At 48.4% G+C, this 12,051-nt stretch overlaps 1 protein-coding gene across 1 annotated transcript; it reads left to right on the forward strand.

Moving 5' to 3' along the window:
• The first annotated feature begins 1,550 nt into the window (after window positions 1-1,550).
• MRPS25 (mitochondrial ribosomal protein S25) lies at window positions 1,551-11,041 on the forward strand. Its single transcript, XM_056528316.1, has 4 exons — window positions 1,551-1,798; window positions 5,694-5,800; window positions 6,100-6,187; window positions 10,638-11,041. Exons 1-4 carry the CDS (start codon window positions 1,665-1,667, stop codon window positions 10,828-10,830), a joined length of 522 nt encoding a protein of 173 aa, XP_056384291.1. The 5' UTR covers window positions 1,551-1,664; the 3' UTR covers window positions 10,831-11,041.
• The last annotated feature ends 1,010 nt before the right edge of the window (window positions 11,042-12,051 follow it).

Below are 12,051 nucleotides of genomic sequence, written 5' to 3' on the forward strand. Positions count from 1 at the left end.
AAACACTTTCTATACATAGACACATATATAAAATGGGTAAAATGAAATGAATGAATAGCAGCAGTTACAGCCACCCACAGTCCTGTATGGTTCAATGAGGTAATATTGTATCCAATGTGCGTTTCAAACATCAAGTGCTATAGATAGTTTAGTAACAAGTTTGTAGTTACTAGCTACAACTACAAACTTGTTACTAACTACAAACTTGTTACTAAACTATCTATAGCATTTGATATTTGAAACGCACATTGGATACAATATAAATTTTTTATGAATGTTTATTGCATTAAAATAAAACAAGGAAGGAGGGAACTAATAATAGATTAAAATTATTAACTGGACTGCACCTTTAATTTAAAAATATATATATTATTTTTACAATCAATGGCACATTTATCTATTTTTTATATTGGCCAGCTACATTTTTATGCCCCTGCCCGCTCACATAAATTGGTCCCTGATTGAAAATTACAAAAATTTGGAACTTAAAAATATAAATTTCGTTAACTACAATTTTTTCCATCCCTACTGTTTTTTTTTAAATACATTTCATAGGTTGCCATAAAAAAAAAAAAAAAAAAAGGATCTCCATCCCTTTTTTTTGGATCTCTAAAGTTCAAAAAAAGAATTTAAAAAAGCCTGCAAAAACGCTAAAGTTAAAACCCACGTCGTTTTCCCACTCCTAAAGACTTCTATGGGATTTTCCCGAAGAAACGCCAAAAAGTCTCAACAAGAGGTTGTTTTTGAAAAACGGCCAGGGAGCCCTAAACACCAAAAGTATTAAAAAAAAATGCCAAACTGAAAAACGCTGAGTGGATATGGCATTTTGCAGTTCCCTATTGACACAAAGCTAACATCTGCAAGTCAAAACATCTCAAAACAAAAACGCCATGCGGCAGAATGGGCTTATTTATTGGTGTTTTTGCTACAAAAAAAAAAAACAAGTGGAATCTTAGCCTAATACTCCTGAACGGCACTCACTATTCTGCTGGAGGAGTCACTATCCTGATCCCACAGTTATGGGTAATATTTTATCCCAGCATTCCTTGCCCATTCAGAGTCTACATTGCTTGCTCTGGGGATTTGCTCTGGGGTAGAGCGATGTTCACACCAGACTTTACAGGACCGGATGAAGGAGAATGAGTTGCACCTTTGGGGTCTCGGCTTTGGTTTAGTGATCACAGCTCTGGAGGGATAGATACAGGGATATCTCTTATGGGAGACACTCTGATTTATCAGGACGTTCTAGAAGTGTCAGGGAATGTCAGCCAAGCTGGGGGTAACATACAAACATCGTGTAGAGCCACAAGCCTGAAGAGCGAATAGTAGTAATACAGGGGTCAAAGGAGACTTCACTATGTAATTACCATTCAGAGTTCTGGGAAAGCCTGGTGACCCCCAGCGTCTAGATATTTACTACTTTTGGAGCAGTTACCTCATTGGAAAACAATGTTCAATCCATATTGGTCGCACTGAGATCCAGGGTTAACACGGAGCACGTCACATGACCGCAGCGACAGATGAGACAGGACTACACACCCCGGCATGCAGTGCGGTGGCAGCTGACAGCTCACTCCACCCAGCATGCCCCAGGTACGTGAGCCTACAATTCCCGGCGTGCTGTGCGGCCATGCTCCTGTGAGTGTCCCAGGCCAATCTTCAAGATGCCGATGAAGGGGCCCTTCCCGATCCGCCGCACCCTGCAGTATCTCCAGAGCGGAGAGATCGTCTTCAAGAACAGCGTCAAGATCATGACCGTCAACTACAACACCCGCGGCCAGCATGGAGAGGGGGCCAGGTGAGGGGGTGACACAGAGGGCACAGGGTGAGGGGAGACACAGAGGGCACAGGGTGAGGAGGAGAGACACAGAGGGCACAGGGTGAGGAGGAGAGACACAGAGGGCACAGGGTGAGGGGGAGACAGAGGGCACAGGGTGAGGGGGAGACGCAGAGGGCACAGGGTGAGGGGGAGACGCAGAGGGCACAGGGTGAGGGGGAGACGCAGAGGGCACAGGGTGAGGGGGAGACGCAGAGGGCACAGGGTGAGGGGGAGACGCAGAGGGCACAGGGTGAGGGGGAGACGCAGAGGGCACAGGGTGAGGGGGAGACGCAGAGGGCACAGGGTTAGGGGGAGACGCAGAGGGCACAGGGTGAGGGGGAGACGCAGAGGGCACAGGGTGAGGGGGAGACGCAGAGGGCACAGGGTGAGGGGGAGACGCAGAGGGCACAGGGTGAGGGGAGACGCAGAGGGCACAGGGTGAGGGGAGACGCAGAGGGCACAGGGTGAGGGGAGACGCAGAGGGCACAGGGTGAGGGGAGACGCAGAGGGCACAGGGCGAGACGCAGAGGGCACAGGGCGAGACGCAGAGGGCACAGGGTGAGGGGGGCGAGACGCAGAGGGCACAGGGTGAGGGGGGGCGAGACGCAGAGGGCACAGGGTGAGGGGGGGCGAGACGCAGAGGGCACAGGGTGAGGGGGGGCGAGACGCAGAGGGCACAGGGTGAGGGGGGGCGAGACGCAGAGGGCACAGGGTGAGGGGGGGCGAGACGCAGAGGGCACAGGGTGAGGGGGGGCGAGACGCAGAGGGCACAGGGTGAGGGGGGGCGAGACGCAGAGGGCACAGGGTGAGGGGGGGCGAGACGCAGAGGGCACAGGGTGAGGGGGGAACGCAGAGGGCACAGGGTGAGGGGGGAACGCAGAGGGCACAGGGTGAGGGGGGAATGCAGAGGGCACAGGGTGAGGGGGGGAACGCAGAGGGCACAGGGTGAGGGGGGGAACGCAGAGGGCACATGGTGAGGGGGGGAGACGCAGGGGGCACAGGGTGAGGGGAGGCTGATATCAGCAGCCAGCTTGTTCCGATCACTGTATCAGGAGACACAGAGGGCACAGGGTGAGGAGGAGAGACACAGAGGGCACAGGGTGAGGAGGAGAGACACAGAGGGCACAGGGTGAGGGGGGGAACGCAGAGGGCACAGGGTGAGGGGGGGAACGCAGAGGGCACAGGGTGAGGGGGGGAGACGCAGGGGGCACAGGGTGAGGGGAGGCTGATATCAGCAGCCAGCTTGTTCCGATCACTGTATCAGGAGACACAGAGGGCACAGGGTGAGGAGGAGAGACACAGAGGGCACAGGGTGAGGAGGAGAGACACAGAGGGCACAGGGTGAGGAGGAGAGACACAGAGGGCACAGGGTGAGGAGGAGAGACACAGAGGGCACAGGGTGAGGAGAGACACAGAGGGCACAGGGTGAGGAGGAGAGACACAGAGGGCACAGGGTGAGGAGGAGAGACACAGAGGGCGCAGGGTGAGGAGGAGAGACACAGAGGGCGCAGGGTGAGGAGGAGAGACACAGAGGGCGCAGGGTGAGGAGGAGAGACACAGAGGGCGCAGGGTGAGGAGGAGAGACACAGAGGGCGCAGGGTGAGGAGGAGAGACACAGAGGGCGCAGGGTGAGGAGGAGAGACACAGAGGGCGCAGGGTGAAGAGGAGAGACACAGAGGGCGCAGGGTGAGGAGGAGACGCAGAGGGCGCAGGGGGAGGGGAGACGCAGAGGGCGCAGGGGGAGGGGAGACGCAGAGGGCGCAGGGGGAGGGGAGACGCAGAGGGCGCAGGGGGAGGGGAGACGCAGAGGGCGCAGGGGGAGGGGAGACGCAGAGGGCGCAGGGGGAGGGGAGACGCAGAGGGCGCAGGGGGAGGGGAGACGCAGAGGGCGCAGGGGGAGGGGAGACGCTGAGGGCGCAGGGGGAGGGGAGACGCAGGGGGAGGGGAGACGCAGAGGGCGCAGGGGGAGGGGAGACGCAGAGGGCGCAGGGGGAGGGGAGACGCAGGGGGAGGGGAGACGCAGAGGGCGCAGGGGGAAGGGAGATGCAGAGGGCGCAGGGGGATGGGGGGCGAGACGCAGAGGGCGCAGGGGGAGGGGGGGGGCGAGACGCAGAGGGCGCAGGGGGAGGGGGGGGCGAGACGCAGAGGGCGCAGGGGGAGGGGGGGGCGAGACGCAGAGGGCACAGGGTGAGGGAGGGAACGCAGAGGGGCACAGGGTGAGGAACGCAGAGGGCACAGGGTGAGGGGGGGGAGACGCGGGGGGGAGGCTGATAGCAGCCAGCTTGTTCCGATCACTGTATCAGGAGACACCGTAATCGAGGAACCCTGCGAAGTACTGTTCATGTTCATTGCGTGTCCTCTAGGGGTTAGAAGTCTGAAAACCCGAAGTACTTTTAGTACTTTTGTAATAGATGTCTTTGAGGCTCCAAGTAAGTTCTTGCAGGTGATATAGCTGCCCATTCCTCTTGGTAAAATGCCTCCATTATACAAGGTCCTTGGTCATCTTTAACAAGAACAGTTGTTAGTAGGAGTAGGGAGAAAAGCATGCACTGACTGAGACAATCCCATAGACTTACATTGTAAGTTTGTCTTGCTTACTCTTCTCCCAGCTAGTGTTATCTATCTAGGGCCACTTATCTAGCGAGCGTTATCTACTGATATTATCTATCAGTCATAGTCTCAGACCCAGAACAATCAAAACTTTTGGCATGTCTCTAAATGTCAAAGTGACAGATTACGGTCAGTAGCCTGTGACGGCCTCTCCAGAACCTTCACCTTTTTCTGTTGTAGCCACTGGTGGGTCAACTCGTCCAGACAGCCTTTTTTTATTTTATTTATTTTTTACGTTTCATCATATTGGGCTCCTTTATACAACCACACGACTGGTTACCTGTGGGGTTTTCTTTGTATCCTAAACAATTCTTCTGGCCGTTGTGACTGAAATCTTTCTTGGCCTGCCTGACCTTGGCCTGGTATCAAGAAATCTGGTGAAATGATTGAACATTACTGACTAGCATATCAAGGCTTTGAATATCTATATCTATATATTTTTTCATCTTTATAAAGTTACCTTGATTTTTGACAGTTCTTTTCTGCTCCCCATGGCTCAGTATCTAGTCTGCTCAGTGCATCCATATAAAAGTTAACAAACCCATTGACTATTTATAGACATACACTAATTGCAATAAAAATCCACAGGTGTGGGAAAATAACCTTTAATTGAGACTTGTAGAAGGAGCCTCCTGTCTGGGTCCACACTACGTTTTGTCCCATACGGGAGCGCATACGGCAGGGGGGAGCTAAAAGCTCGCGCTCCCGTATGTTACCGTATGCGCTCCCGTATGTCATTCATTTCAATGAGCCGACCGGAGTGAAACGTTCGGTCCGGTCGGCTCATTTTTGCGCCGTATGCGCTTTTACAACCGGACCTAAAACCGTGGTCAACCACGGTTTTAGGTCCGGTTGTAAAAGCGCATACGGCGCAAAAATGAGCCGACCGGACCGAACGTTTCACTCCGGTCGGCTCATTGAAATGAATGACATACGGGAGCGCATACGGTCACATACGGGAGCGCGAGCTTTTAGCTCCCTCCTGCCGTATGCGCTCCCGTATGGGACAAAACGTAGTGTGAACCCAGCACAGCCCCTTTAAATAAAAGACCCTTTTTGCTTGATCAGTCATAAATTAATGCCAAAATGTCACAATTTCTGTCAGGGTAAGCTACTGCCTCCATCTACTGTGAATTGGGGTGCCATGGCACTAGAACGGCTGATTGGCTGAGGTTTCGGGTGGCACACCCACACTGATTAGATATCTGAGGCCTGTGGTTAGGGGATAACTTTATAACTTTGAACTTATATCTTATTCTTGCAGGAGTTTTGTGTTCTTTAACATTCCTCAAATCCAGTATAAGAATCCTTGGGTGCAGATTATGCTGTTGAAGAATATGACCCCATCTCCTTTCTTAAGGTTCTACCTGGGTGAGTGCAGGGGCTGCTTATTTCACCCCATCCTATTTATCATCTTTTACCCCCAACATCAGATATAACTCCGCGTTACCTACCTGTGTCTTGCTTTAGTGTTCATGAACCAGAAGGCTTAGGATGAGCAGAACTACTGGTCCTTTCCAGACAGTAAACAGAATTACTCTAATCATACGAATACCCTTTTTATTCAACCATATTATCCCCAGGATTGATGCTGCAGATTACTGGGGGGAAATATCTCAACTAGAGTATTTGTGGCACTTTCCCTCAGTCTGTGTGTCTCTTTTCGGCAGATGATGGGGAACAGGTCCTGGTTGACATTGAAGATAAAAGCCGGACGGACATCATACAGCACGTGAAGAAAATCCTGGGCAAAACAGAGTAAGGCCACTGCAACCTCTGTTTACAGGTTATGTAATGCTTCCATAGTGAGCAGGGGCACCTGTCAACCGTGCCTGTTCAACCATCTGTAAGATCATTAACGCCACATTCACATCACATTTTTAGGATACATTCAAAGTATGTGTCAGGATACCGGGAAAAAGAAATTGCTGAGCAGGTGTATGTGTATATATATGTATATATATATATATATATATATATATGTGTGTATATATATATATATATATATATATATGTGTGTGTGTATATATATATATATATATATATATATATATATAGTGTCTTGATATGTACATATACATACACGTGTGTGTGTATGTATATATACACATATACATATATATATATATATATATATATATATATATATATATACATACATACATATCTCCACCACAGCACAAAAAATCAGAGGTCCAGGATCAAGTAGAAAGGCTTCCAAGTTTATTCACACCATAAATGTGATAGCGGTGCAACGTTTCGGCAAACTGCCTTTGTCAAGCATACAAATCATACAAAATGCAAAACTTAAATACATCAAGGTGCTTTCTGATAGGTTTACAATCAGCTGTGATACATTGTGATTAATGATTCCATCCAACCCTCTAAAGGTGATTGGTTCTCATGTGTGACATCATCACAACAAGCAATGACTACTACAATAAAGTGCATATTCTCACTCTAGTGACCATACAATAGTTAGTAAATGAATAGGAGGGAGTGTACATGGCATCAGAATCAAAACCGGCTCTATTGATTGTCAATAACTATCGTATAAGTACTTACGATCGTTCAGTCCCTCCATGTGTCAATATGTTTGTAAACAAATGTATTCCACCAACAGTGGAACTACGAGAGCCGCGGCAGGCACGATTTCGCGCAGCCGCAATACATTTGTTTACAAACATATAGACACATGGAGGGACGGAACGATCGTAAGTACTTATACGATAGTTATTGACAATCAATAGAGCCGGTTTTGATTCTGATGCCATGTACACTCCCTCCTATTCATTTACTAACTATTGTATGGTCACTAGAGTGAGAATATGCACTTTATTGTAGTAGTCATTGCTTGTTGTGATGATGTCACACATGAGAACCAATCACCTTTAGAGGGTTGGATGGAATCATTAATCACAATGTATCACAGCTGATTGTAAACCTATCAGAAAGCACCTTGATGTATTTAAGTTTTGCATTTTGTATGATTTGTATGCTTGACAAAGGCAGTTTGCCGAAACGTTGCACCGCTATCACATTTATGGTGTGAATAAACTTGGAAGCCTTTCTACTTGATCCTGGACCTCTGATTTTTTGTGCTGTGGTGGAGATTGCATATTTACGGACTGCTGACCTGCCAGTTGGCTGACCACGTGCACTTACAGAGGGGGTCTTTGCTGGCTCTTTCGCTTGGAGTTACATATATATATATACGATGGTAACATACGATGGTAATCTGTTCCAAATGGACCATCGTTTGTTGAAATCATCGTATGTTGAGGGATCCGTGCAATGTAAAGTATAGGACAGTGGTCTACAACCTGCGGACCTCCAGATGTTGCAAAACTACAACACCCAGCATGCCTGGACAGCCGTTGGCTGTCCGGGCATGCTGGGAGTTGTAGTTTTGCAACATCTGGAGGTCTGCAGGTTGAAGACCACTGGTATTGGAGGTTGTACTCACCTGTCCCCACCGCTCCGGACCGTCACCGCTCGTCACCGCTGCCCGGGATGTCGCCGTCCATCGCTGTCGCCGCGTCCCCAGGGTGTCCCCGATGCTCCGGCAATGCCTCTGCTTCCCCAGCATCCTTGCTCTCCGTCGCCGCCATCACGTCGCTACGCACGCCGCTCCTGTAGGATGACAGGACGGTGTGCGCAGCGATGTGATGACAACGATGAAGAGCGCCGACGATGCAGGGGATCCCGAAGAGGACCTCCGGAGCCCCAAGGACAGGTAAGTCATCGTCAGCAGACCACACAGGGCACCGTAAACGGCTATCTGGTGGCAGCTGAAGCAGTCTGCGCTGCCGGATAGCCGTTTATGCTATGGCCCCGACATACAAAAGCATCGTATGCTGATGCTGCCTTCAACATGCAATGGCCTCTGAGAGGCCATCGTATGTTGAAATGATCGTATGTCGGGGCCATCGTAGGTTGGGGGGGGGGACACTGTATAATACACATACACCTGCTCAGCAATCTCTTTTTATAATTCTAAACAGCAAATTAAGTAAATATGGTTCAGGCAGGTTTCTGGGACCCCAGTCCCGGGTCCAAAAGGATGACAGCAGATAGAATGTAGTCACTAGGACTGTTGAGATCAATGTGTGCCTTGGGTAAGCAATAGTAGACATGGGAATACCTTTCTTGCCGGCATCACAGTCTATGCTGCCGACACATTCTGAAAACACGATGAGGTTTATCTACAAGATATGCAATAGATATTGTTTGGGGGAGAGAACTTCAGTTCAGTAATAATCTAATACATGGTGTTTAAATTCTCCACAATTGAACAGAATCTACAGAATTCTCCAGAATCTACAGTCCCGTAGAGACCTAATACTTGTATATAGTCCATCATTAGTTTGTGAGGTAAATATATCAACAGCTCAAATTGTACTTGTCCCCAGTTTGCTACAGTGTATCACGGAAGATAAGTGGAGTGGAGTGCGGGCTGTTAAGACTACATATAATTGCACCAAACCATTAGCTATGACCAGTATCAGGGTACGTTACACGGACGGATTTATTTGCGGATTTCTCGCTGCGTATTTGAAAGGGGACGGTCTCTTCCTGTCTCTCCGTAGCAGATTTTCCGTGGCGGAATTTACCCTGTGGAAAAGCCGCCGCAAGCCCCATTGAAGTCAGTAGGGTCTGCAGCGTTTTTTCCGCAGCGTAAATTCCGCCGCAGAAAATCTGCTGCAGACAGCCGAGAAGAGCCCGCCCCCTTTCAAATACGCAGCGGGAAACCCGCAAATAAATCCGCCCGTGTGAATGTACCCTTAGCCTATCTTCACAAATGCATGATGTGTCCATCAGGGTCACCAATATTTTATTCAAACACAAGGAAAACCTAATGGCCCTACTATGAGCCAATCTCAATTCACATTCTGTGTTGATTGATTTCTAACTATATGGTTTTACTAGTGAGAGCTCAGTTTTTCGGATACGGAGCTCCAAATCCCCAGACCTAGAGTTAAATGATAACATTCTGGCTCCCAAACAACCATTTCTAGGGGGAGTTTCCTGCATATATTCTCTAATGGTGACTGTAGGAAATAAGAATATTACCATATTACTATATGGCTATGCAGGGGATTTGGTGCTCTGTATCAGATGAAAAGCACTTTAACTGCTGCAAGAAATTAGTCAACGTAGAATGCTGGGGGATGTTCACAAAGCAATTTGCATTACTGCTTAAAGGGGTACTCCGGCCCTGAGACATCTTATCCCCTATCCAAAGGATAGGGGATAAGATGTCAGATCGCCGGGGTCCCGCCGCTGGGGACCCCCGCAATCTTGTATTCGCCACCCACCTGTTTGAGCTGCACGTCACAGTGCCAGCTCAAACAGCCGGGTGGCGACCATGGGGCCAGGGTATTGTGACGCCATGACTCCGCCCCCATGTGACGTCACCCCCCCCCGCTATGCAAGTCTATGGGAGGGGGCGTGACGGATGTCACGCCCCCTCCCATAGACTTGCATAGCGGGGGGGTGACGTCACACGGGGGCGGAGTCGTGACGTCACAATACTCCGGCCCCATGGTTGCCACCTGGCTGTTTGAGCTGGCACCTTTGGATAGGGGATAAGATCTCAGGGCCGGAGTACCCCTTTAAAGAGCTCCTGTGTCCAACCCCTAAAATTAGCTTTTATGTGTCATGAAATAGCTTGGGGTAGCCTGGTCAAATCTCTCTTTACAGTCTCTTGCTATGCCTTACTGATCCTGAGATATGAGGGTTTATAATCTGTCTACCAATTCAGGGAATCAGTCAGATGGGCGTGAACTTAATAATAAGTAAATAAATAATACATTGTAACAAATAGGTGATGGGCGGGATTATAGTCGGGGGGGGGGGGGGGGTATTAGGCATACAAGCCCCTCAATGCAAAACATCCACCCCCCCCCCCCCCCCCGGCTGTATAATCCCGCCCATCACCAATCCCATTATTAAAATTAAGTTCCCGCCCATCTGACTGATTTCTCTGAATTGTCAGACAAACTATAAACCCTCATATCTCGGGAACAGAAGAGCGTAACAAGAAACTTTACACAGGTGTTTGATCAGAACGAAGCTATTTATTAATAATAATTAATAATGCAATCACATGTTGGGGGAGTTGGCTCCAGGTCCTCTTTAATATATCAGATCCTGATTTTTTAGCCTCCTACTGGCTTATGTGTATAACAATTTCTGCTTCTCACAGAGAGACCTTAAAAGCAGAAGAAAAGGCGAAAATGGTGTTATCCAATCCTGCAAACTTCGGCCCTAAAAAGTACTACCTCCGTGAGTGCATGTGTGAAGTAGATGGGCAGGTTCCATGCCCTGGACTGGTGCCGCTTCCAAAAGAAATGACAGGAAAATACAAAGCTAAACTGAGAGCCGGGACAGAAGTGTGACCTCCATAATGGGTAGCAGCACCTCAATGGTGGGTTACCTGGTCATTAGAGATGAGCAAAGTTACAGTGATTCGATTCGTCACGAACTTCTCGACTCGGCGGTTGCTGACTTTATCCTGCATAAATGAGTTCACCTTTCAGGTGCTCCGGTGGGCTGGAGACTCTCTCCTAGGACTGTACCCACCTTTTCCAGCCCACCGGAACACCTGAAGGCTGAACTAATTTATGCAGGATAAAGTCAGCAACTGCCCAGCCGAGAAGTTTGTGACGAATCGAATCACTGTAACTTTGCTCATCTTTACTGGTCATTACTATTGTTTTTTTATTGTGTTAAATATTTTTCTATTTTCGGTTAAATTAAAAGATAAAGGTTATTATCATGTCTGTTTTGTGCTTCCCATGAATATGGTTGGAGAGGGAATGATTTGTAAGGCTCCTTTCCTGGAATTTCCACCTTGTCCTTATTCCATCAGGTCCTGACAGACAGGAGGGACATTTACTTTAGTTTCGGTCTGCGATCTCCAGTGATTTCTGCAGGTATTGTAACTTCAGATATTTGTGTAGGGGTGTATTCACACCACACCTTAGGGTCTATTCACCCAACTCATACTAAAGCCCATAGACTTCTATGGGATTCCGCACTCCCATTCAACCTTCTGAAATTCCGCTTGCGGAATTTCAGATGGTTGAATGGGAGTGCGGAATCCCATGGAAGTCTATGGGTTTTAGTTTAAAGGGGTACTCCATTGGAAAACTTTTTTTATTTTTTTTTATTTTTTTAAATCAACTGGTGCCGCAATCTTAATCCTTCCAGTACTTATCAGCTGCTGTATGATCCACAGGAAGTTCTTTTCTTTTTGAATTTCCTTTCTGCCTGACCACAGTGCTCTCTACTGACACCTCTGTCCATGTCAGGAACTGTCCAGAGTAGGAGAAAATCCCCATAGAAAACCTCTCCTGCTCTGGACAGTTCCTGACACACAGGTGTCAGCAGAGAGCATTGTGGTCAGACAAACTCAAAAAGAAAATAATTTCCTGTGGATCATAACAGCAGCAAAGTATTGGAAGGATTAAGATTTTTTTTTTATAGAAGTAATTTAAAAATCTGTAACTTTCTGGCACCAGTTGATTAAAAATTTTTTTTTCCAGTGGAGTACCCCTTTAAGGTGTAAATGCTGCCTTAGTGAATAGACCCTAAGGTGACAGGAAACCAAAACTGCT

This window comes from Hyla sarda, chromosome 6 (assembly GCF_029499605.1).
Source record: "Hyla sarda isolate aHylSar1 chromosome 6, aHylSar1.hap1, whole genome shotgun sequence".
Taxonomy (NCBI): domain Eukaryota; kingdom Metazoa; phylum Chordata; class Amphibia; order Anura; family Hylidae; genus Hyla; species Hyla sarda.

Coding starts and splice junctions, on each gene's coding strand:
- MRPS25 (XM_056528316.1), top strand. CDS start 1,665: ATGCCGATGAAGGGGCCCTTCCCGATCCGCCGCACCCTGCAGTATCTC. Junction 1,799..5,693: donor CAGCATGGAGAGGGGGCCAG/GTGAGGGGGTGA, acceptor TTATTCTTGCAG/GAGTTTTGTGTTCTTTAACA. Junction 5,801..6,099: donor TTTCTTAAGGTTCTACCTGG/GTGAGTGCAGGG, acceptor TCTTTTCGGCAG/ATGATGGGGAACAGGTCCTG.